At 42.6% G+C, this 26403-nt stretch overlaps 1 protein-coding gene across 5 annotated transcripts in view; it reads left to right on the forward strand.

The window, feature by feature from the left end:
- The window catches only part of NALCN (sodium leak channel, non-selective), a 617081-nt gene that overhangs the window by 539709 nt on the left and 50969 nt on the right, over positions 1–26403 (forward strand). For all 5 annotated transcript variants that reach the window (XM_075590764.1, XM_075590763.1, XM_075590765.1 and 2 more), the window contains 7 exons: positions 10734–10854; positions 10944–11075; positions 12478–12645; positions 13366–13470; positions 21333–21439; positions 25351–25471; positions 25560–25658. In XM_075590764.1, the coding sequence (XP_075446879.1) occupies positions 10734–10854; positions 10944–11075; positions 12478–12645; positions 13366–13470; positions 21333–21439; positions 25351–25471; positions 25560–25658 (853 nt within the window). The remainder of the gene's footprint in view (positions 1–10733; positions 10855–10943; positions 11076–12477; positions 12646–13365; positions 13471–21332; positions 21440–25350; positions 25472–25559; positions 25659–26403) is intronic.

The following is a 26403-nucleotide window of genomic DNA, read 5'->3' on the forward strand; positions in this document are numbered from 1 at the left end:
GCTCCGTCGGCGATAGAGGTCAACAGCTTCTCAGGCAAGCTGTTACCTCAAAAGTCCCGTATGTCCTGGGTGATCGGCCGCAAAGTAAGGACGGCCGTAAAGTGAGGATGTATTTACCGCACTGTCCACAATCGCGGGAAACTGCCTAGTATTTCGGCTCCACGCAATATCAGAGAGTAAAGCTAGCATACAGATAGGTTTTAAAATGTGATATAAATGCTAAAAATTATCCAACGCGTTTCGAAGCGAAGGCTTCTTCTTCAGGGATACTAATACATTGAATAAATGTGGAATTTATACCCTAATACCATATCTGATAGGTCTGGCTTAATTGGAGCATTAGCCAATCGGTGCAGAGCACGGTGACTCCCACATGTGTGGGTTTAAATGGGTCAAATTGACCTACATGCCAGATAAGTTTAACTCCATCAGGTATGGTAAGGGTACAAGTACATATAACACAAATAATAATCTTTATTAACCAAGGCACAACATTATTGAACAACCTACGGAGTTTTAAGCTACGTTTAGTGCGGCCCACATAATTATATTAAATAAACGTAGCTTAAAACTCCGCATACAAGAGCATGTGAGAAACATCAGGAATGCTCTACAGACCCATAGTGTAAGTAGACATTACGCTACCCATCACAATAAGGATCCCTCAACCCTCTTGTACAAAGGGATAAAGTTTATACCTCGGAGCAGACGAGGAGGGGATAGACTAAAAGATGTTTCAGTCCAAGAAACATACTGGATACAAAAGTTGGAAACATTAGGTCCAGATGGCCTTAATGAAAATATAGACCTCTGGTGTCTTTATTAAATTTACTATCTGTCTCGGAAAATAGATTTCATTTCTTTCTCTATAAGTTTTGTCTGAATTACTGATTCTTGCTGGACAGTATAAACATAACTGTATTATTTCTTTTAGAAAACTAACTGTTTGTCTGTTTCATTTCAGAAAATCCCACCATTAATAAATATATATATATATTTTATATATCTTTTATTTATTTTAATCATGTAATTTGTATGAGTTAGGTTGTTCAATAATGTTGTGCCTTGGTTAATAAAGATTATTATTTGTGTTATATGTACTTGTACCCTTACCATACCTGATGGAGTTAAACTTATCTGGCATGAAGGTCAATTTGACCCATTTAAACCCACACATGTGGGAGTCACCGTGCTCTGCACCGATTGGCTAATGCTCCAATTAAGCCAGACCTATCAGATATGGTAGAATCGGTGGATTGGTCAGCGCACGGATTTTTCGCTCACAGGATGAAAAGAGAAAATGAGGGACACGTGATTAGTGTCAAACCATACAAAACATTTAACCAGTAATATAATGTGGTTGTTTAATAAGTAATATGGTTGTTTAATAAAAAATTAATAAAAATGCTTGGATAAAAAATGCTTGGATAAACCACTTTGTTAAAAGACTGATTTGGGGCTTGGATGCAGATGTCTAAGTGAAAATACTTCAATGGAAAAAAGGTTTCTGTGGTTGGTAGTGGTGTGAGGGATGGGACATAGAAAATATAAAAATATAAAAATATATAGAGGGACTGTGGGGGCCGGTGATTGGCGCGCTTGTGTGCAGCCTGCTGCCAAACAGGAAAAATGATGCTGCTTATGTAGTAAGAGACAGTAAAAAACAGTAAAAAACAGCCTGCTGTCTGGCAAAAGTGGTGATGCTTGTTTGGCAGTAATCGTTATATTTGGGTGTTTGCCAGAAGCAGTGGTTTCCTCCTCCTTCTGCTGGAGGTGGTATGCGGTGCTGGTAAATGAAGTAAAACTGAGTTTTTTGGTGTAGGGGTGATTGCCTACTCCTCCTTATGGAGGTGGTATGTAAGTGGCTTCTCTCCCGGGTGCCCCATACAAAGAAAAAAGGGCCGAAACCGGTGAGTGGGTAAAGGTGAGTTTATTTAAGTCATATACAACAGAAAGAATAAAAACACTTACAATACAGCTTTGGCAATAGCCCAGCTGCAGCCTGATCGTCCGATGGCGCTCCTCCGACCGGTGTATCCCCCGTGACCGCGTCCGATGGCGGGAACCGGAAGGGGAGGGCTTACCGGATGTCAACAGGCTGGCTGGGTCCTTCAGGTAATGGGCTCCGGCAGGGAACTACGCGTTTCGCAGTGATGCTTCGTCAGGTTCCTGCCGGATGCCCTGGATCTTCCCTTTTTATAGGTCAAAGAAGCTGGTTAATTGATTGATTACAATCACTTGGTGTTCCATATAATTAGGGTATTAAAACAGCTTATAAATCAATTGGTGGTCTGTTTTGTTTTGTACATAGATTGTAATGAGTGAATGGGGAAAACAGGTAAATGCAATAAAGATGCAAAGTTTACACAGTTTGGTATAAATGGGTCAAACAGTTAATTGTTTACATGTGGTGTCACTTCTTCATATAGGATTGCCTGGAGCTTGACATGTGGGTGTGCAATTGGGCACTCAAGAAAAATAAAAATATAAAATACAAGATGCTCATAAAACAGTACATACTTCTTTATACAAGTTCATAAAAATGGGTGCTGTGACATAGTTACTTTGTACTAAAGCCTTGTATTCGAATCCTCATATGGATATACATAGCTTTGTACTATGCTGGTAAGTGATTTAGTGGTTTATAGGGATATGCGGTAGAGGGATATAAAATGTAATTTAATATGGAATCAGGAAATTTGTCGGAGTGCATGTATGGTGAATAAATTACATCATACGTCTCTTCATTAAAAATCAAATGCTCAAATGGCTTTATATAAAACATGAAAAAATGTGAAGAAAATGTATGCTAAAAAATGTAAAAATTAGGGATAAAATATATGGTATCAGAATTGTGTGTTCTCAGGGTTCAATATGAAATATGAATTTAAGGGATGTCTTTAAAGTGTATGAGTTTGTATTCCACTCATTAAAGACTTAAGACTTAAAATACCCGGGTGTTCATGTATGTGCCGTGTCGGGGATTCGAATCCAGGGTCACAATTATTAGTCACTCAATATCTGTGTGCTTAGTGGGTTAGGCTACACAGATGCTGATATTCAGTGCATGTTTGGTGGTACATTGAGAGGTGAGTTGTCACAAGTAGATCCTCATAGTTGCGCCGGTACTAGTGCAAAGAGGGAGGAAGAGAAAAGAGGGGATGCAGGGTGAAAAATAGAAAGAGAGAAGAGAATGGAAGGGAGAGGGAAGAGTGAGAAGGAAGTAGAGAGGGGGAGAAAAGGGGAGAAAACATGATTAGTACTGTGTATCTTGAATGGACGCAATCGTTACTCTAAAAATGCCCCAATATCTATATCAATGTTGAGTCCTAGGGGTGCTAGTGTTTTCAATTTGTAGATCCACAGAGTTTCCTTCTTGGCTAGTTTGGTTAATCTATCGCCTCCTCGCCATAGGGGTGGGATCTGTTCTATGGCTCTATAGGTGAGGCCGGAGGGGTCTCCTTGGTGTTTTATTGAAAAATGTTTGGACACGCTATGTGTCATTAGCTGCCGTCGAATGTTCCCAATATGCTCTAGTATTCGAACTTTTAAGGGTCGGCTGGTACGGCCGACATATTGTAGTCCACAGGGGCAGTTTAATAGATAAACTACGTGATCACTCTTGCAGTTGATGAACTGTGCAGTCTTAAATTGTTCACCTGTTACTCTTGATGAGAAATTTATTTTGTCGCAGGAGCCCTGTTTACAAGCTTTGCAGGTACTGCACTTGAAAAAACCTTTTGCTGTTGATAGCCAATTGCTATCCTTTTTTGAGTTGTCTGTTCTGAACAGACTAGGTGCTAGCTTGGTTTTTATATTATCGGCTCGTTTAAAAATGACCCTTGGTCTTTCTGGGAGGTAATTTTTGAGGGTGTCATCCCCTAGTAAAAGATGCCAGTGTTTGTTTAATATTTGTTGAATTTTGCCCGAATCCTGGCTGTATTGGGTTAAGAATGGGGCATTGAAGTCTTCTCTTTTCTGTTTATTGGATGGTTTAAGAATGTCAGTTCTTTGCAGGAGGCCTGTGTTGTTAATGGATTCTTCTAGTGTGTTTTTGTTGTACCCTTTATTAATGAACCTATCCTTTAGGATCCCTGCTTGCTCTCTAAAGACGTTATTGTCACTGCAATTTCGCTTAATTCGGCGGAATTGGCCTGGGGGTATGTTGGAAAGCCACTTTTTGTGGTGGCAGCTTGTTTTCAGTAGATAGTTATTGCAATCTACTTTTTTAAAGAATGTTTTTGTTTTGAGTGTGTTGTTCTCAACATAGATTGTGAGATCTAAGAAGTCTACTGAGACTTTGTCTGTGCAAGCTGTGAATTTAAGATTTAGTTCGTTGGTGTTGATATATTCAAGAAAACGTTTCAGATCTATTTCGCTTCCCTTCCAGATGAAGAGGATATCATCAATATATCTTCGCCATAGCGCTAGATCTGCGCTGAATTCGTGTGGGGACCAAATAGTGTCTTGTTCCCAGATATCCATAAAAAGATTAGCGTAGCTGGGTGCGAATTTTGTACCCATTGCCGTTCCGCATTTTTGGAGGAAATGTTTCCCGTCGAAGTTGAAGAGGTTATGTTTTAAAATGAAGTTAATACTTTCTAAGATAAATGTTTTTTGTTCTATGTGCATGTTTGGGTCGTTACTGAGTGTCCTATCTATAGCTGAGATGCCGTCTTCGTGGTTGATTGATGTGTATAGGGATGTCACATCGCATGTGCAAAGTATAAAGTCTGGGCTCCATGTTACTTGTTCTATCAGATTAATAGTTTGTGTTGTGTCTCTAAGATATGACTTCATCTCCGCAACATAAGGTTGTAGGGAGATGTCTATGTATTCTGAGAGTCTTGAAGTGAGAGAGCCTATCCCCGAGATGATAGGTCTACCTGGGGGCGCTGTCAGGCTTTTGTGTATTTTGGGTAGGAAGTAGAAGATTGGCATCACGGGGAATTTTACATTTAGATATTGGTATTCTTTTTGATTAATAACCCCTAATGTTTTACCCTTGTCAATGTGATTTAAGTATCCTATGCAGAAGTTTTTGTGGGGGTTTGTTTTAAGATTCTCATATGTCGTGGTATCCGAAAGGATCCTGTCTGCTTCTTGTCTGTAGTTAGAGGTGTCCATGATGACTACTCCCCCCCCTTTGTCTGCCTGTTTAATCGTTATTGAATTATCTTCTTCTAATTGTTTTAGCGCGTTCTTTTCTTTGAGTGTTAGGTTGTGTTTGATTTTACTTCGGTTATCTTTAGTCAGTTTGTCGAAGTCTTCCTGTATTTTTTGGTGGAATGTTTCTATATTATGGCTTTTAGCCCAGCTTGGGTAGAATTTGGATTTTTCTTTCAGGGATGTGTGTTTGAAATTATCCTCTTCTAATACCGAGGGTGTACTATTATTTGTGATTTCCCTACTTTGTGCATCTTTAGATAAGAAGAATTTTTTCAGTGTGAGTTGTCGTATGAATTTGTGGGCGTCTATGTAAAGGTTGAAACCACTTGCTGCAGCCGCTGGAGCAAAATTGAGGCCCTTTTTGATGAGACTACACTGTTCGGTATTTAGAGTCTTTTTACTCAGGTTGAATATAACATAGGCCACACCACAAGCCTAATAAATAAGGGAGCGCCCCAGCCTCTATTCCTTTTTGCCCTATCAGATATGGTATTAGGGTATAAATTCCACATTTATTCAATCTATTAGTATCCCTGAAGAAGAAGCCTTCGCTTCGAAACGCGTTGGATAATTTTTAGCATTTATATCACATTTTAAAACCTATCTGTATGCTAGCTTTACTCTCTGATATTGCGTGGAGCCGAAATACTAGGCAGTTTCCCGCGATTGTGGACAGTGCGGTAAATACATCCTCACTTTACGGCCGTCCTTACTTTGCGGCCGATCACCCAGGACATACGGGACTTTTGAGGTAACAGCTTGCCTGAGAAGCTGTTGACCTCTATCGCCGACGGAGCCGGTAACGAGACCAGGAGAGACGAACGGAGTTCCCCTCGAGTGAAGCTCTTCAACTGGACTCCTGTAAACCAAAGAAGGACTCAAACGGAGGCTTGTCCTCAGCTGCAGAGTGTGCCGTGCTGCATTAAGGAAGATCCCCAGATGGTTGGCGGCAGATGCATCATCTCCACTCACTCATGTTAATGTACATGAAATGCTGGTAACTTTCTAATCTGATGTACGCAGATATCTTACCCTAAAACAATATATATATATTACTTTGCATACTTCACTATGTGCGTTTGCGCTTTTGTTTCTTTTTTCCATTTGCTCTAGGGGTTCCTCTACCCTTACTACAGCTGCAGACGCCAGGTCTATATAGAGGTTGCATATTTATTTTTCCACCTCACCAAGTGGTGTTTTATTTGGGTTATTCATACAGTAGACCGTAGTAGTTAGCGCACTCATTTTATTTGTACAGTTCAGGATTAGCCTGGTACTATAGGGGCCTATGCCTGATTGGAGGCTGGATTACAAGGCACTCCCCTGGGAAGGAAGGGTTATTCCTCTAGAGGTTAGAGTAAGTGTTTCTGGGAGTTAGTTCTGTGCTCACCTCCCTGCATGGAGGAATCACCAGTAAAGCCTCTCCTGGATAGGAGGATGCTGAGGCCTTGCCCTGTTAGGGGGTAAGGTGTGCATAGGAGGGGTGCCTAGGGCCTCCAGCCCCGGGTACTGCCTTCAGGGAATGGAGCCTGAAATGACTATGCTGTATCCAAATAAAGTCCAGTTGAATTATCCTTTGTGTGATCCGTGAAAAGAGTGGCCTGTGAGGACCATCCAGGCTACACCAGGATCCTCATAGAATGGAGGCGCTGCGCTGACAGAAGAACCATCACTGAGAGCCTGTCCGGATGCCTCCCCATACCATTGCAGAGTTCTCAGGCCTTCTGTTCCACCTAACAGGTATGCACTGCACCATCATGCACCAGGTAGCAGCCAGAATCTCCTTTAAGGTGGTGGTGGCGTACATTTGGAGGCATTGCTGAGATAACAGCAGGACAGGCTTTTGCAGCAAGAGAAAGAGGTGCTCTACGATTACGCAAAATCAGAGGGCCCATGGGTGTAGTGTCCATAGGGGACACTATGGGATCTTAAGGACCAACCAGACTCCCTGTTAAATGGAGCTACGACATGGACCCCTCCTCTCCATGCTACATATTCACACATGCAATGTATGTAGCCTTATGTACTAAGAAGAGGTACAGGAGCAGTTTACCAGAGGCTTCACCAATGGGAACTGTGGCCTGCGCCATGCAACTTTAGTCTTTGAACTGAATACTGTATATGTGGGTAGTTTCCGAGGAGGAGCTCTTGACCTTCAAGAAGCCAGGACCTCTGTTTGATGATCTGCAGCTATACTGTGGCAGTCCCCACCCAGGGGGCTGCCGTGCAGTTCTATTACGATGAAGTGGTGCGGGGGTAGTGTCCCAGAGGCCTCACCGAAGGGAACTACAGCCTGCACCGGGAAACGCCAATTACTAAGGAGTGGTGCATGGGTAGTTTTCCAGGGGCCCTACCCCAGAGTACTGCGGTCTGCACCGTGCAATTATATTCTGAAAGAAGTTCTGTGTGTGCAGGTAGTCTCCGAAGCCAGGAACCCCGTTTGAGGACCTGCAGCCATACTGTAGTGGTTCCCTCCCAACCGCATGTCAATTTGTGCAAAAGTTGCAAGAATCTGTCTGCAAATGTCTGGGCTTGGCGCAAAGTCTAGCCGCACCCTTTTTGCAGAGTTATCCGGGTTTGGCGCGAAAGTCAATCCCGCACCCTGTATTCTGCAGCCGTTCTACTGAATTACCAGAGGGAGGAGCTGAGGGCATATCTACCTACAGCTGCGCAGCGGATGTGGGGACTTAGCCACAGTCACACGTGGTAGTATCACTGAACAGATGCACGCCTAACCACTCCCTCTCAACTAGCTGCAGAAAATGGATGCGAAGCAAGGCAATCACTTTGCCCTCCCAGGAGGTCTGCTACTACTTCCCAATGATGGGGAGAACTCTGTCCACTTGGTCGGCCCGTTGTGCGATCGAGTGGACCTGCACTGGGAGCCGCTTCCTTGTGCTCTGGAGCAGAGACCGCCAAAACCCCGCTGCACACTGGGGGACTGCCCGATATCACCGGGTTTCTCCAAGTGCTGATAGATATGGCTGGACAGCCATCTAAGACCTACCGGCCAGACTACTGGACCCTGTTTCACAACCTGGTCGGTTCCAAAATACTGTATGGGAGCCACAGCTCAAAAAGTATGGACTCTGGAGCGGGCACGCAGGGAGCTATGGGAACTGATATAAGCAGCATCTCCAGCCCTGCAGAGGGAATACTATCAGCGGACATACCTGAGTCAACACCAGCCGGTGTGGGACGGCCTGAGTCCCCTTCGGCTCTTCAGTCAGTTCCCTCTCCAATCTGCGCATTAGAGGTGGGCCGTTGCCTGGACAGGCACGATTGAGCGATGTCTGCCATGCCCTTGGTGCACCGCTCCCCACAGGAGGTATCTTCCACCGCTGGATCTGCGAGCTTCCAGCAGGACAGCAAGGGTGCGTCTGTCGATGAGGTGTCGGGCAAGGCCTCCAATGATCCCGAGGTAAAGACCTATTCCTCCATCTCGACGAGATGATTAGCACGGAGGAATCTTCACTAATGGTACCGGCCAGTACTGCTTCTCTTCCGGATCCTGCAGCTGCCCCTGCTATGTACAGTAGATGGGTACCTCTACAGAGAACCTTTTCTTGTTGCAGTGCAGGGTGCGGAAGCAGGAGCATGACAAGCAAAATAGCCCTTCTGCCATTCGGAGCATGGGAGACCTTGCTAAGCGTCCGACTGTCGGTGTTCATGCTCCCGGGCGAGGACAGTTGCTGGCCCTAATATGGACGACCTCTCCGTTTGCCAACGAAGTTGGGGTACGGAACACTATAAGCCCGGCTGAATGAGACTTTGAGGTGCTGGACTTACCCCATTCTGCGCCATCGCCCCATTCTGACCATTTCCCCAGCCCTGACCTCAGTCCTTGAGGAGCTAACTGTGACAACCAATACAGGCCCCGGTCCTCTCGACCTGTGTCCCTGGTACTGACTGTGGCTGCTTCTTATGTCATGGTTACCCCAAATATGAAGGCTAAAGTGTTTGAAGGGATGGACCCATTACCGTGGTGGGATCCATTATATTGAGGGTATGTGCCGCATCTGCAACGGACCCGGTTCGTGTTTGAGAGGGGTTCCCAGACAGATCACTGGTGGGAGGATGGCCGGATCACTCCTGAGCAGGAAGCTGAAATCATGCGGGAGCACTAAATGGATGCAGGCCTTTTCTCTTCTCCAGGGGGAGAGGAACCAGTTAGTGAGTCTGTGTGGGTGGGACCCATATACTGGGTATTGCCATGTCAAGCATACAGGCTTAATTTAACCAAAAGCAGCCACGCTGATAGGGTCCTGGTCCCAACATTTTGACAGGAAGGATATGATTATCCCTACCTTCCTAAATCTCTAATGGGGTCAGCAGAGATTTACCGGGATGAGTAGGTGCGCGCAGCCATATTAGATTATATGAAGGTAAGAACAAGCAGCAGTATGCATTACCGAGAAGATAGGGCCCACTATCTAATGAAAGTCTGGCAGGTAGGCCGCAACATCCACTTGGACCAGTGTAGTATATTGGGGAGTCTGGACGCAAGCGCTGCTATTCGGTAACGGTACCAGATAGTGAAGGGAACCTTGTGCGCAAGCCAGATCCGGCTCACTGATACTGATCAGTTATAAGTACTGGTGTACCAAAGTCAAGGTTCCACCATTAAGGGTGGAGTCAGTTATGTCAATGTTATAATGTTCTACCAATGTTTGTTTATTATATAAAAATGTGGTGTGATGTTATGCCCTCCTGCGGGGTCGTGAGGGATTTCAAAACCAGAAGGAGGGTATAGCCAAGTCCCCCTGGGCTACTATTTCTCTGGCCCCTCCAGCACTCTAAGTCCCAGTACAGAGTGGGCAGTGTTAGGAGTAAATCCTGCAGAGCCTGGTTATTTTATTGTATAGAATGTTACTGTAGGTAATACAGTTCATGATAAGCCTGGTACTATAGGGGCCTATTCCTGATAGTAGGCTGGATTACAAACCACTCCCCTGGGAAGGAGGGGGTTTCCCTCTAGAGGTTAGAGTAAGTGTTTCTGGGAGTTAGTTCTGTGCTCACCTCCCTGTGTGGAGGAAGCACAAGTATAGCCTCTCCTGGATAGGAGTGGGCAGAAGCATTGCCCTCTTTGGGGGTAAGGTGTGCTGAAGAGGGGTGCCTAGGGCCTCAAACCCTGGGTAATGCCTTCGGGGAATGGAGCCTGAAATGACTATGCTGTATCCAAATAAAATCCAGTTGAATTATCCTTTGTGTGATCTGTGAAAAGAGTTGCCAGTGAGGACCATCCTGGCTACACCAGGATCCTCATAGGGTGGAGCCGCTGCGCTGACAGAAGAACCATCACTGAGAGCCTGTCCTGATGCCTCCCCATACCATCGCAGAGTTCTCTGGACTTCTGTTCCACCTAACAGGTATGCACTGCACCATCATGCACCAGGTAGCAGCCAGAATCTCACTTAAGGGTGGGGGGAGGGTAGATAGGCTGCACTTAGATTCAGGCTTTCATGTTATGTGTAACAGGTTGCTTCTAGGCTACCAGCATTTGACTGTTACTGAGCTGTCTGTCACTCTGACAATATGTCTAATTTATGTCTACATTTTGGCAGTGATTTGCTGGGATTGGTGACTTATCTTGATTGGGTTATGATCGTTGTTACAATATGTTCCTGCATATCCATGATGTTTGAATCCCCCTTCAGAAGGGTAATGCACACACCCACTTTACAGGTAAAACATTTAATCAATCTTTTAAACAAAACTGAATTCATTTGTTGGCTAATTCATTCTACTAATCTCCCTTTTGCCTTGTATTTTAGATTGCAGAATATGTTTTTGTGATATTCATGAGCATTGAACTGAATCTGAAGATTATGGCAGATGGCTTATTTTTTACTCCCACAGCTGTCATAAGAGACTTTGGAGGAGTGATGGACATATTTATATATCTTGTAAGTTAGCTTAATTCTAACTTATATTAAAAAAAAATCATACATATTAAAGCATAATGCAATGAATTCATCTTTATATGACTTTTGTACCCTAAACACCCATAATTTATTTTGAAGTTCATATTGTGACATACTGTACAGTACTGCATCTATGACATGTAATCACTGCTGCAGTGTGCAGTATCTTGAAGTAATATAGTTCATAGAGTGGTCACAGAGATAACTAAGCAGAAAAGTTGAAAAGTGGTAAACCCAAAATATTTTTTATTCATGATTCAGAAATGGATCGTCTGTAATTTATTGACAAACAAAATGCAGAAGAACACTGTTTTGGGCCTTAATAGGTTGTTGAACGGTTAAGTTTGAACCCACAATGGTGTTACATAGTTACATTGTAGATGATGTTGGGAAAAAAAAATATGTCCATAAAGTTCAACCTATGCTAAATTTAGACGATAGATATTTATTTTCTCCTGCACAGTGTTCCTCAATAAATCACAGACAATTCATTTGTGAATTGTGAGTAAAATCGGGCCCATCTGATGTGTTGAGCGGGCTACTGGGTTGCAGTCGTAGTCTGATTTGTTGAGGAGAGTTGGTGGGGGGGGGAGATAACCGTTTATTCTGCACATTGGACTCCGTTTGTGATTACAGGTTCCCCAGCAGTTCAATTTACTATTCAGTGACATTAGTAACTACTCTCTTTCTTTCATTACAGGGTCAGCGTTCAATTGAACTTAAAGTTCAAACGTTACTGATCTGTGTTCTTTGATAAATTCATGTTTCACTTTTTACCGGGTTCTACTGAATGAAATTATAATTATTAGATGTTTACATTTACCAGTTTCGCTATGATAAGATCATAAATACTTGACAAGTAAAAAAATGTCTAAAGTTTAAAAAATCATGTTTCAGAGTACAATATACTTGCTTGATTAAAATGTTTGGCAACCAGTTAATCATACCACTGCCATGGTTTTGAGATGGGACTGCCTTTTTAAATTGAAACTGCAGTAGTTTCAGGGCTTAAATTAGCCAAACAAACTGCAGTAATGTTGGATTATAGAATTTGAATCTCATTATGGTACTCAAATAATTTCAGATGTTCTGTTTGATACACAAACATTGTTTGGGACATTGTTTGTTTTTTTCATCATTTATAAAACCCAAGGAAGGGGGGGGGGAGCGAAGGTCTCTTTGCAGACCCAGTAGAAAAATTGTCTCTTGTTCACACAGGATTGTAGAAAAAATACTTATAAATTATTTACTACTTTTTGCATAAACTATATTTCTGGTGCTTGTGTGTTCAAGTAGTTTTCAATTAGTCATAAAGAGATCGATCATTTTTTTCTAAAACTGTGAACTCTTTCTATAAACACTGTTCTGTTTTATATTTACTAAGGTCAGTTTGATCTTCTTATGCTGGATGCCGCAAAATGTACCTGCAAAATCCGGAACTCAGCTACTAATGGTGTTGCGATGTCTGAGACCAATCCGAATATTTAAGTTGGTGCCTCAGATGAGAAAAGTTGTGCGTGAGCTTTTCAGTGGCTTCAAGGAAATATTTCTGGTATGTTTACAAATGTTGAAACTTATTGTGAAAAGCTTTCCTACTGAAAACTGTTAAATGTAAAAAAAAAAAGGGCAGTTTGTTTTATTTCTTTTTTTTGTGGTTTATTTTCAGCACTAAGAAACTGTGGCATGCAAAGTTGGGAAAATCTACGTTTGTCATTTTTTTGCCTAGCAGCAATCTTTAAATAAAACTAGCAATGGGATTGGTCCAATTTTGGGAGCCATTGGGGGGGCATTTTGGGTGCATGTGCCTAATTGATGAAAGAAAACCATTAAATTGAATGCTATGTTGACAATAGCAGTTTAGAATGAACATCTATAATGTTAATGCGTGAATAAACTTTACATTGATTTTATTATCCCATTATCCCTTTTTAAATCAGGGAGCTCTCTGCAAGTGGTTTTATGGAGTAATAGTTAATGGACACACACATTTTAAAAGTAGTTATACAGTACATTTTTTGTTTGGTTCCATTGTTGTTGCCTCTATCCAGCACCCTGCTGAGATGTCATTAGTCTTGCCAGCCAAATAATGCTACTTAAAATATATCATACCTGTAAGGAATATTTATCAGATTTTACACCGATGCTAAAAGACCGGATAATATTCAATAAAAGGAGGTTACTACACATTAATAGAGGGGGCTTCATGCATACAGTATCCCTGATAGGGTTGATGTCTAACAAAATAAGCCCACTAACGATATAACTTTTACAGGTATCTATTCTCTTGCTGACGCTGATGTTAGTATTTGCAAGCTTCGGTGTTCAGCTGTTTGCAGGTAAACTAGCAAAGTGCAACGATCCACGCATTCTCAGAAGGGTAAGTGAACATCTGAGTTGAAGACAGCAAGAATGACCAACACATTACATTGTTTTACTAGAACTTTGGGGGTGAGGGGGAACTTCGTAATTAAATATACTGTACAGAGGAAGGGTTAAAAAAATATTTGTAAACATATGAATGATAATGTCATTACTGTATACACATAAATGTTCATCTTAGTGATGTTTGCTAATAAATACATTTTAATAAAACTAAATAAATATAAATTTATTTGGACAAAGGATTTGCATCCCAGACAACCGATATAAAAAGGAATAAAAAAAGAGAGAGAAAATATAGTGCAAAATGTTTAAAATGAATAATGGGATTGGGTAAATAACTCACGTAGCACTAGATGTATACAGGCTTCTCAAATTATTCAAATCTTCCATAAAAGTTAAAAAGATCTTCAGTACAGTAGGATTTTTTGGAACTCCCAATTTGAAAGGAGAGAGAGAAAAGACATGCATAGTATAATACGGTTTATGCTGATAAAGTGTGAGAAATACTGGATAAAATGCTAGCACATATAGACCACAAGCAGGGTCAAAGTGGGATGCTGCAGCTGTGCTGCAGGCGAACGTCAACACCGGGCTCACTGTGTCACTGGGGAAGTCACTTTAGGGGGCATAGGGGATCTCCTCCATCGTTCATGAGTCGGATGTCTGCAAAGGGGAATCGTCTATTTCCATATGCGTTTCACTCGCTCAGAGCTTCCTCACATGTACAAATATAATATTATACAGTAAATAATCTCTTATTTAAGCAAAATACACCTTTACACAAAAACTAACAATCATAAAAAATCACATAGTAAAGAAAGAACTGTAAAAATAAAATAAGAAATACACATATTCATGTTAATAATATAAGCAAGATCCTCACCGCTCCGTTGGCTCCTGGCAGTCCTGTGGTTCTCCCGGCCGGGAGCAGGCATGTCCGACGCCGTCTCTAGGAACCCCCAAGGCTGTGGCGCTCCTCCGCTTGGCATGTAACGTCACTCTCACCTACATCATAAGTACGGGCTCCTTTCCCGTTCGGTCATGAAGTTAGGCGTCACCTCGGCAGCCGCCGCACTGGAGTGATGCTTCAGCTGGAGCATCATAACAGATCAACTCCCGCCGTTGTCGTCGTCCAATATGGTTTGTGACTCGCCCCCAGTTTAAGAGATCCGGGACACCTCGCTGACGCTGGCAGCCGCTTGCAGGTAGTGGCCCTGCCCCTGCGCCACCAGCAGAGTGCCTCAGCCTCCTACCGGGCAGTCACCTTACCGGGTAAGTCTTTGGCAGGTTCTGGAACAGGGACACACGGGTCCCTTGGAGCCTCCGCTCCCGAGGCTGCAGTCCATCCCGCAATTCTCTGCAGGAAGATCGCATCTTTTCTTTGGTTCGGTAGAGTAGGCAGCGACACCTTTGGCTTTAGGTGGGGGGTCCCACACCATGGGCACTTAGATGTTAAACTTTCCTCTCCACCCGGAAAGTCACAGCAGGGGCAGATACACTTGAGGAAGCTCTCCCCGTTGACTTGGACCAACAGGAGGCCTCCTGGTAGTCGATATTGAGACACCACACACTCGCTTATGGTAGGGTGTAGCTTGGCAGTAGTGTGAAGTAGCTCTTACTCAGCTAGCTCTCCACGAGGAACTGAGGGTGCTGTAGCTCGCATCCGGTTCCGCCCCCAGTGGCGACAGTCTCTCTGGTAGTTACAGTGCCTCCTCCCCCTAGTAGATGCAGGAGTACAGGCACATTGGCAATTGGGTGTGGCCTTGACTTTCGCGCAGAACCGGATACTTTTCAGGGTGTGGCTTACAGATGCAGCGGGCGTTATTCGAACATTTACCTGGTTAAATGTTGCGTTATGCCGCTTGGTGTTGCGAGATGTTCTCTTGCAGACATAATGGCCCATCGGATTAACACAGCAGGGGTCCCTACTGTGTGAGTCCTACCGGGGTCTGCCTGTCTGTAAGAGACGTGCAGTAAGAGGGCTGAATCAGTCACTCTAATTGCGTGCCTCTCACAGGCAATCGCGGGGATTTTATTTAATTTTAAATATTACAATAATGTAGCAGGGTGTCTCCAGAGCTGAACCGCATTGATTTCAGGTCCGGGGGCCCCTACTTCCTGAGCTACATGCCCTGTTATAGGGTGCCGGTATCTCCTATGCATGGAAATGCCTCGCGTCGCGTGATCGGGACATTTCCATGCATAGGAGATACTGGCACCCCATAACGGGGCCTGTATCTTGGAAAGCCAGGGGTCCCTGCACCTGAAACTAAAATATGTAGTAAGCACCAATACGCAACCCACCCACTGTGCCCCCACATAAAACCAATATTTATTTTTATAGACACAGAATTAATACCACAGGCCGGCGGGGGTCCCCACAGGTGTCTGCAGGCCCCAGAGACCCCACAGTGTTCCCACGTGGGTCCCCGCTAGCCTCTGTGGGCCTCCAAGTGGTCCCTGCAGGTGTCTGGGTCATCCCCACAGGTGTCTGGGGGCCCTCAGATGGTTCCCATGGGTGTCTGGGGGCCCTCGGGTGGTCCCCGCGGGTGGCCCCCGGTTCCTCCCCGCAGGTGTATGTGGGTCCTCACGTGGTCCCCGAGGGTCCCCACTGGCCTGCGGTACCATTCCTGTATTTAAAAATAAAAATAAACTTGGCCTACATTTCAATAAATACACCACCTCACACCCCCCCCCTCTCCCACCAAACACATACAGTACAGTAATGGGCAAAATAACTGTTATCCAGATACGGATAATAGATAATTTGCCCATTATTAAACACAACATTAGCCAGGCAGCATAAATAAAGTAAATAAAAACCGTTCTCCATACCCCTGCCATTGTGAAGGGTGTCCTCGTCAGCATACTGCAGGGCCATGTTCTCCGTTGCCAGAAAGCATACATAATAAATACAATTCCATGGCCCCTAAACCCTTAATCACCATAGTGGTTAATAACCGCTATAGTAATTAAGGAGTTAAACCCCCCCTGCCCTGCAGGAGAAGCAGAGGGTTTGATGAAGCCCTTAGAGAGGTTATTTGAAAAGTGTTCTCTGAAAATTTGTAGCTCAGGTTCAGAAAAGGAATGCATTCTCCCAAATGGAATAACAGCTCCTTTCAGCAATTCCATTGGGCAGTGGTATGATCGGTGTCTTTCTTTTGTCACACACATCCTAAAATTCTTGATATTGAGGTGGTACTGTAGTGCATCCAAATGAGCAAAAGAAATTCCATAGATTGCTATCCTATCTGGTGGGCTGCTTGAGGGCAGGCACAAAAGTTCACAATGTTCTGAGAGAAAAGTAACAGTTCTGTTTGTCTAATTAATTTGACAGTTATGAACCATGAGCCAAGGAAAACACAGAATAACTGAAAATGGAGGTGAAGGAATAAGGTTGAAAAAAATCTCCTCTTGATGACCGAGCTCCACAAGGAGAGTTAGATTACCAGTTTCACAGGTAACATAGTGGAGAATTGTTGACTATTTCCACCTTCGCAAGAGTGTCTTTACGTCTGGATGAAACCAGATTATTTTTGGCAAATTTGAGGACCATGAAATTTCCCCCCTGACTCCCCAACACATAAATCAATCATAGCAGTGGTATAGATGTGGCGAGTACCTTCCTTAAGCATAATAGTCAAAAGGAAGTGGGGATGAATGGTAGGTAAATTACCATCCTCTTGAGAAGGGAAGAATACAGGTTGTGACAGAGACTAGCTGGACAGAGTGAACGACATTCACTGTATTCGATCTTTGTGGACCTTGAGTGGATGAGGACCTCCTAAGCTTGTTATGGCAACTGACTAAATAATGGAAAAGAAGTTATATCAGTGGCGCTCAATACTGTAATGATCAAAGCAATTCTAATAGATATTATAAAATATATATTATAAAATATACAACCAGAGCCACGGAAATCGCCTGTCCGATTGGATGCTCCACGTGGTAAGGGTAATACAAAGTATACAAAGAAATCAAATCATAGCATAATACTGTAAAACATACACATACATAAACAAACAACACTTAACAAACGCTGAGTATTATGCTATGATTTGATTTCTTTGTATATTTACATGTTTACCCTTACCACGTGGAGCATCCAATCGGACGGGCGATTTCCGTGGCTCTGGTTGTATATTTTATAATATATATTTTATAATATCTATTAGAATTGCTTTGATCATTACAGTGTTGAGCGCCACTGATATAACTTCTTTTCCACTTCTATAGCCTGACTAGGGGTCAGGGTTATATCACCGGCTGCCAGCTCACTGTGGGATATAGCGCTACCTATTTGTTTTTTCAACTGACTAAATAATGCTCACAATTTCCAAAGTATACACATAAGTCCTTAGAGCTTCGTTGAATTCTTTCTTCTAAACTGACTGGTGCTCGAACGGTATTCACTTGCATTGGTTTCAGTTTCTCAAGCTTGAGAGTTGAGGAAGTAGTAGAATTTCTTAACCCAGGGGTGACTGAGGTGAAACCATGTCTCTCTGAGGTGAAACCATGTGTCTCTAATCACCTCTCCGAAATCCTTAAGTCTCTCTGGATACTGAGACAAACAAAGTATTCTAGTATAATTGGAGCGACGGTCCAAGCACGTTCATCCTTAATCTCACCAGACAAGTCTCTGCAAAAATGGAACCTTTGTGCTGATTCATTCCAAGTTATGTAAGCTACCTATCTTCTGGAATTCCACAGCTGTTCGCCTCCCATGGCAGAGCTTTATCAGAATTGCTTCTGCCATAGAGCAGTAATTTGGGTAATCAAAAACAAGGCTCATAGCATCCAGGAAATCTTGCAGGTTCCTTAACAAATGACTATTTTGCTCCAGAAGAGGTGACACCCAAGAGAGGACCTCATCCTTTAATAAGTAGATGATCCGTTCTATTTTAGCAGCGCCAGAAATAGAGACAGAGGGCTGCATCTTGAAATGGAGTCTGCACTGATGTAGAAATGACTGGACAGGTGAGACTGACTGAGAAGTACATAGATCCTATAGGTGAGTTTCAGCATTAACAATCTGACTATACATACACTGGCGACACACTTTATTCGAGCTCGGCTAGTCCCACGAATTCGGGTATACCCGGGTGTATTGAGGTTTGTGACTGTTTTCTGCCCGAGTGCATTGGGTTATTTTCCAGGCAGGGATTGAAGCATTTTATTCCCGCTGGCTGCAATACTGCACAGTATATATATATATATATATATACTGCATTACAATTCATGAATTTATGCCATCTGGTAGACACGCGAAGCATTGCAGCCTATTAAATCCTAATCATTATCATTTAACAGATCAGCCGCCCGTCAGCCAGGCATGAACCCAGGCTGGGAAGGCAAACGCAACGGGGCTTGTCAGAGGTGAGGAGCGGCGCATTCCAGGTATCTGCCAGGTACATACTGGGTATTTGCTCGAATAAAGTGTGTCGGTGCAGTATATGCCCAAGTTGGTCTTTCAGAACAGGGTTAATACATAGTTCACATGCCTGACCTTCTAACGTTTGGGTCCCGCTGCATCCAGCGGTGGGGGCGACTGCGTGTGCGCCACTCACCAGCTCTTTACTTCCTCCCCAGTCGTCCCCAGTCCCTTCTCGCTGCCGGGCTCACTTCGCACTGTGATGCATCAGCCAGCAGGAGCTACAATAGGATTGTGATCCCGAGCGGCGACACGTCACGTGGTGTGGCAGGGAGCCAATGAGGAGGGGAGATCGCCGGCAGGGGGGTGGATCCTTCCTCAACCATGCTCAGCCCTCAATGCGGCCACACACACACATCAGAAAATGTGCATCATGGCCGCGCCTTCCCCCCGTCATAGCCCCGCCCACCCGACCCGTTTTGGCCATGCCCCCCGCGCCTAAAAACGGCTCCCTGCAGATCACGGCGAAGTGCTGTGCATGCGCTGCTAGGACACAAGGCGGGCGCACCGACGTGTGCAGTGGGGCCTTAGCCCAACTCGTGGACTCGGCCTTGAAGCTCAGCGACTTGTGTTTGTAAGTCTGAAATGGATTGTGTCACTTGCTGAGCCAGAGCTGATCCTGTTCCAGCGGGCTTCATAAGGACCTGTTTATTCTGTCGGAGGAGGGGACTGTGGGACTGGAGTCCAGTAGCTGGGACAGGCTAGCAGGCAGGTAAAGATGGTCAGGAAACAGGCAGAGGTCAGCACAACAGAGGATAAACATAGTAAGGTCCGAATAGGGTCCGGTACACAGCACCAGTGAACAACACAATGAGACCGCAAGCTTGCTTACTGAGGGGAGCACAATAAATAAGCAGCAGGAAGAAGAGAACTTATAAAGGCCAGGCTGGGCTAAGAAACAGGTATGGGTGATAAGGCAATCAGCAATGTTTAGAAAGTTTCTGCAGAGAGCAACAGCAGTTAAACAACAGTCCTGGTGGCATACCGGCATACAGCTCCAGACTGGGAAGGAAAAGGAGTAGGGTTCAAGGCCCACCAGGGACACCCCTGACACCTACTGTACTGAAGATCTATTTCACTCTTAAGGAAGATTTGAATAATTTGAGAAAGCTGAGTGCATATAATCCTTTATGAGTAGGAATTAGCTATTTACCCTATCACATTATTACTTTAAAAAATGTTGCACTATATTTTCTATCTCTTTTTTATTCCTTTTTATACTCTGGGAAAAATTGCACTTTGCAGTTCTTTTCATGCGATTAGAGATCTTGGGAAAATCTTGTTGTGAAGAAGCAGCATCATTTCCATTTTATATTGGGCACCTCTTCGAGTTTTGTACTTGTATTTTTTGTATCTCTGACTAATAGATGTAGCAAGACATACTGTTTTCAGCACTGGGGCAGACGACCGCTACCGCTCCAGTGCCTGAGGATTCAGGGGTTTTGATTCTAAAGCATGGCCCCACGCAACACGACCGCGGCAGCACTATCTCCGGAGCTGCGGCTTTACGCTTTCTCAGCCGCTGCTCCAGAGACAGTAAGTCTTGCTACATCTGTAATTCTACATTTTATAATAGTTTTATTTTAATCAACATGAACTTATATATGATTTATATGAATGTTTATTTAACTAAGAAAAAAACACATGATGACTGCTCAGCGATTTTCACTGTTACGAAGGACGGGCTGTAGGCATCCTTACAGTTCCCACAGCCGCAGGTGAAACGCCCCAAAAATTAAAAACCGAGGCTCTTGCGGAGGTGGCTGCCACGACTGAGCTATGGGGGGGCCCCATTTTTTTAATGGGACCTTCCACAGCATTAATCCTTCTGGGTAAAATCTGGCGCTTTCACAGGAGCGCACCGTTTGCAGCAACGCGAACATTAAATCCATCTGTATGTTTTAATATGAATCTTTCTCTATGCAAAATATTATTACATTAATTTTAGAGTTCTGTATGTGAGTAATCAGTGCTTTTAAATAGTTGGTCCAATATCCTGTATAATATCCTAAAAGAATAATTGCCCCTATTCTGTAATGGTAGAATATGCCGATCTGACTTTCTGTGCAATACCACAGCAGCACTATCACTATTTACAGAATAAGGGTCAATGCCTCCTTGTGATCCCTGCACTGCCAAGTTAGCGGTGACCTTACGGATGATGGCCCGTATGTTTTTAGCTGTGCAGGGAACTGGAGTAGGGTTTTTACTTGTAATAATATGAATGTGTCTGATGGTGTGATTTGCACGTCCTCAAAGTTTGAGTGCTTTAAAATGGTAGTTGCTGGAGTCTGTCGGATGATTCCCCAGAAAGCTATATAGATGAGATCTTGCCGAGTCCAGTTATCTAATATTATTTGTAATGTTGCAAATTGTTTTAATATGATGTAAAGAATAGATTTGATATTAGCTTTGTTCCTATTTAGGAAATTTGCCAAGGCATATTCAGGATAAATGTCAGTGTTTCAAAAAATCTCAATTTGAAGCTAAAACCAGAAGAAAAAAAGCCAGGTTTTTGGGTCCCAAGAGTCTGGTAAGTAGTCTGGCAAAGACTCAAACCATAACAAACATTTGCAAAATGATGCACAATTTATTTAGCTTTGATATTAGCTTTGTTATAAGAAATATCTAATAAACAAATAATGTGGGAGATGTATCAATGTAAAAAAAAGTGCAAATAGAAGTTTGTTTTTATGCATTGCTCAATTTTCTGTTTGCGTTGCTTCTTACATTTGACGCAAATTGTTGACCAGAAAAGTTTATGCCATCGCAGACCTGACATATTTTTTTGTCACAAATACAAGATAAAAAGTGACACACAAGGGCACAGATTTGATGCATCTCATTATAATGTGTGTGTGTGTGTGTGTGTGTGTGTATATTATAATGTGTCAAGTAACACCTCCCTAACTCCTTCTATTGATGAACGCAATGCAAAACATGCAGAAGAGGCATAAGATGAAAAGTACATAATTTGCTTACAATTTTCCTTGATATATCACCCTAATATTTCTTCATAAAAGTCATTGAGATCTCACAAGTTTCTTCATCAAATGTACTGCCAGTGCACTGCTAGAACAAGAGAAAAACTGTCACATCTAACCTGTGATAAAGATTACAGGCTTACTTAATATCATCTATAAGTATTACTATGTTGAGAAGCATTCTTCTCTATAACACTTTGCCTCTGTCAGTGTCTTGGCCGGCGGACGGCCATCCAGGGTGATACTGTATAGTGGAGAGACATTCAGAGACTTTGGCCTGTACAGCAGTTGTAAGGACAGGAGTTGAAAAGTAAATGTGTGTCGTTAGCATAGACGTGATATTTGAACCCAAGAGATGTGATATGTCACTTAGAGCAGCGGTGCGCAAACTGTGGGGCGCGACCCCCAGTGGGGGCGCGAGACTGCCGACGGGAGGCGCGGGGTTTACAGAGGCCCCGCGCGCTTCCCGAAGGCACTTAAATTAAGTGCCGGGGGAGCTGCAGGGCCTCTGTAAACCTAACTTACCGTGGCTCCAGCGGCTTCCTCCCTGCGTCGCCATGGCAACGCGGCATCAAAATAACGCTGCAAGGTCATGTGACGTCACGTTGCCATAGCAACGGAGCGCGGGTAAGTTGGGGTTGGGAGGGGCGCGGGAGTGAGGGGACAGCCGGCAGGGGGGCGCAGGGAAAAAAGTTTGCGCCCCCCTGACTTAGAGAGAATGTGTAAAGAGAAAGGAGGGCACGAGAGATTGATAGAAAACGAAGACGTGTTGGCAAACAAGACACTGAAAGTAAGGTGGGAGAGATAAGAGGAAATCCAGGATAGAGCTCCGTTATGGATAGCAAGACCATGGAGAATGTGAAGAAGAGGGTGTTTTCCACAGTATCAGAAGTTGCAGAGAGGTCAAGTAACATACAGTAAGCAGAGTGTAATAACCTTTATATAGAAAAAGCTATTTGTAGTGCTACCTTAATACCTACTAAAAATAAAATCTAATATTAATGAATGTGTGCAACAAAAATTATATGAAAACAAGTGAATAATCTAAATGCCGTCGATAAATTGACAAAATCAACACATCTAATGCAGAACTAAGGGTATACCTTCCACAGTAGGTAAGTGCAAAAGTCCAAAGAGTTGGAAAATTAGTGCGCTACCTAGGTACACAATACGAAGGACAGACTAAACAAGAGATAGACACAAAAGAAACAGAGAGAGACAAAAAATAAAAAAGGGAATGAGAAGAAAAGAGAGGATAAATAATAGTGAGTTATGTTTAAAAAAAAAAAAAAAATATCTTGAAATCATGCAAGTGTCTCACTCACTCACAATTTCTCAGTTCTTTAAAGCAGGGTACCGGTAAGTTTCTGGAGTTTAGGATCCCAGCAATGGTACTAAGATCATGCGGAACATGTTCAAGGTCGAGTGGCACACACGATCTTCTCTCGGTCTCTGTCTGTATTTTCCTATAAGCTCTTTCTAACATGCTTGCCCTCTCACAGTATCAAACCGTGCAGCCTGCACTTTTGTGTCTGATAATTGTAAACTTCCTCCACACAGCACACACTCTAGGATCTTGAGTCACTTGCTGAGATACTGTAGCACCTGGGTAATACGAGATTTGATGTGGATCTTCTACATATTTCCAGTGTCATTAGTTCTGTTTTTATAATGCAGTTAGTATGGTGTTTATTGATTAGGGATTACTATATTTCATGTTTTATGTTTTTATCTATTTTTATATGTGTTTATAAATGGTTAATTATATGATATTGTATGCAAACATCTGCTAGTAGGTTAGACTATTCAGCGTTAGAATGAGCATTGGCAATGGGGAGGAGTTTTTCCAATTAGGCTTTAGACTTTAAATATGTGTAAGAAACAACAAGGCACCATCCCCTGATGAAGCTAATCTACTGTAATTTGCGAAAGGCATAGGATTTTGTAGTCAGGTCCTACCGGAGTGCTATCTCAGCACAACACTCAAGATCCTAGAGTGTGCCTGTGAGGAGGAAGTTCTCGATTATCAAGCATGCATGCGCCGGCTGCATGAATTGATGCTGTGAGAGGGTGAGAACCTTAAACACATCTTGTAGGAAAATGCCGACTGAGACCTAGAGGGTGTCGTGTCTGCAGCTCAACCTGAAAACTGTTCCGTGTGATCAGAGTACCATTGCTGGGATCCTAAACTCTGGAGACTTACCTATACCTAGCTTTAAAAAACAGAGAAATTGTATGATTTCAATACATTTTATTTGTAAAAAGTATCGCACTATTGGTTCTCCTCTCTTTTCTTCTGATACCCTTTTTTCTTTTTTGTCTCTCTGTTTGTTTTGTGTTTGTCTGTCTCTTGTCTGGTCTGTCTATATATTGCATTCCTGGGTAAGACACTTATTTTGGAACTCTTTGGACTTTTGTAATGACTTTTGTCTTTGGCAGCATGTAGGTAATTAGTTACTTTGGTGGGGGCTGTTTCAGTGGAGTGAGCAGTGCGGAAGACAGATTGTAGAGGATCTAGGAGAGAATAGGAGGTAAGAAAATAGAGCAAGCGAGAGAATACAAGGCGTTCAAGGAGTTTAGAGGCAAAAGGCAAGAGGGAGACGGCGATAATTCGAGACACAGGTTGGGAAAAGCTTGATTTGTTTTTTGAGAAAGGGTATAACTGTTGCGTGCTTGAAGGAGGTGGGAAAGGTACCAGAGTAGAGGGAGGAGTTGAAATATGTGTGAGTTTAGTACCTTATGATTTCCTGTTAAGAGCTTTAAGATATATGATATGGTATAAAACTTAAACAACTTTTCAGCTTTACTAAAAATTAACTTGACTAAATATTTGTTTACTTCATTTTAATACCATCTGACTAGGTTATCTTATCCTATACTTCTTTCTCTCCAGCTTTGTTGTTTAAACTGTGTAAGACATCCTTGTTTAAAATGGGTCAGAAGCTAAAAGTAACAACATCATACTGTATTTTGTCATCATATACTCCCTGATAAGTTGAACTACTGTATGGCATGACAATGGGGTGAATTAAACCAGTTTGGGGGAAATGTAAAATACATGCTACTGCACTCATGGGTTCATTATCTTGCTGTACCTTGAACAGTGTTGGATTTTTGTCAACTTTTCTACTGTCCATAAATGTATTGCAACTGGCTTATTAAATTGAAAACCAGTTGCATGCCACAGTATACAGTATTGAAATTGTAGAAACCACTGACTGAATGTCAAAATTAAAATAGTGTCAACTTTATTCAGGGCCATCTTTATGCATGCTTTGATATTTCTCTCAGTTTGACTAATATTACAAAATTAATGAAAATGTTTTAATGGATGATTGTTGCCAATTTAGTAGATAAGTAAGTTGTTATTGTACTCATCAATGTGCCTACTGAACAAATCAATTCTTCTTGGGCTCTATAAAAGCTATGCTTGACTTTTACCAAATGTTTATCCCTACAGGGCAAATCCCCGTAATTTTAATTTTGACAACGTGGGAAATGCTATGTTGGCTTTGTTTGAAGTACTATCTTTGAAAGGCTGGGTCGAAGTCAGAGATGTTATCATTCATCGAGTGGGACCAGTAAGTTTACACATGTAATGCATAATATTTCTGGTAAATAGCATTTTTGTTCCTAATTAATACTTGTTTGTATTTCCCTTTTGTGTAGATCCATGGGATATATATTCATGTATTTGTGTTTCTTGGCTGTATGATAGGACTGACTCTTTTTGTTGGTGTGGTAATTGCTAACTTTAATGAAAATAAGGTAAGATCTATGTATTTATATACCCGATAAAATATTATTTCCCTTTCCATTGTTTGTGAATAGGCTATTATTGACACCACAGTAGTATAATCGACTGATGGGGGAGAGCCAGGACAACTTCAGCCTTCCTCACCCTACCCATACATACACACACACACAAACACACACACACCTTTGGCCCAGGGCCCAGATCAAGACATCAGTCCTGGTACGAGGCTCTGATCAGTGGACTTAAGTATAATTAGAGGATTAACTAGATTTTCATCAATATATATAGCAATGAAAGTGATATTACACTGCCCAATATATACTCCATGTTTTCTATCTATATTTTTTCATTTTTTTTCTTTGCCAACAATACAAAGTCAGATTTTCTTACACTTTCCTTTGCCACTGAACATAGTTTATTTTTGTGACAATGATTAAAGCCCTGATGACGCTATACCTTTTCAGAAGCGAAAAATGTGTTCACAAAGCTTGTAATTTACTTAAGACTTTCTAAACATTTACATGACTCCAGAATGTGAAATTCAATATTTAATATTCTCCAGGATCTATATGACTTGTACATTTTTCATGACTAGGAATATAGTTCGAAGCAGACATTTTAGGATGTAAATCCCCCCTTCTCTTACATAGGGATTTTTGTACAAAAATTTCCTTAACAGCCATTTCAAAAAAGTACTGTACGGTAGGTGCAAAGACCCCAATTTACAATGTAAGGCTAAGCCTTAGGGCACCTTAA

Source organism: Ascaphus truei, chromosome 3 (assembly GCF_040206685.1).
Source record: "Ascaphus truei isolate aAscTru1 chromosome 3, aAscTru1.hap1, whole genome shotgun sequence".
NCBI lineage: Eukaryota > Metazoa > Chordata > Amphibia > Anura > Ascaphidae > Ascaphus > Ascaphus truei.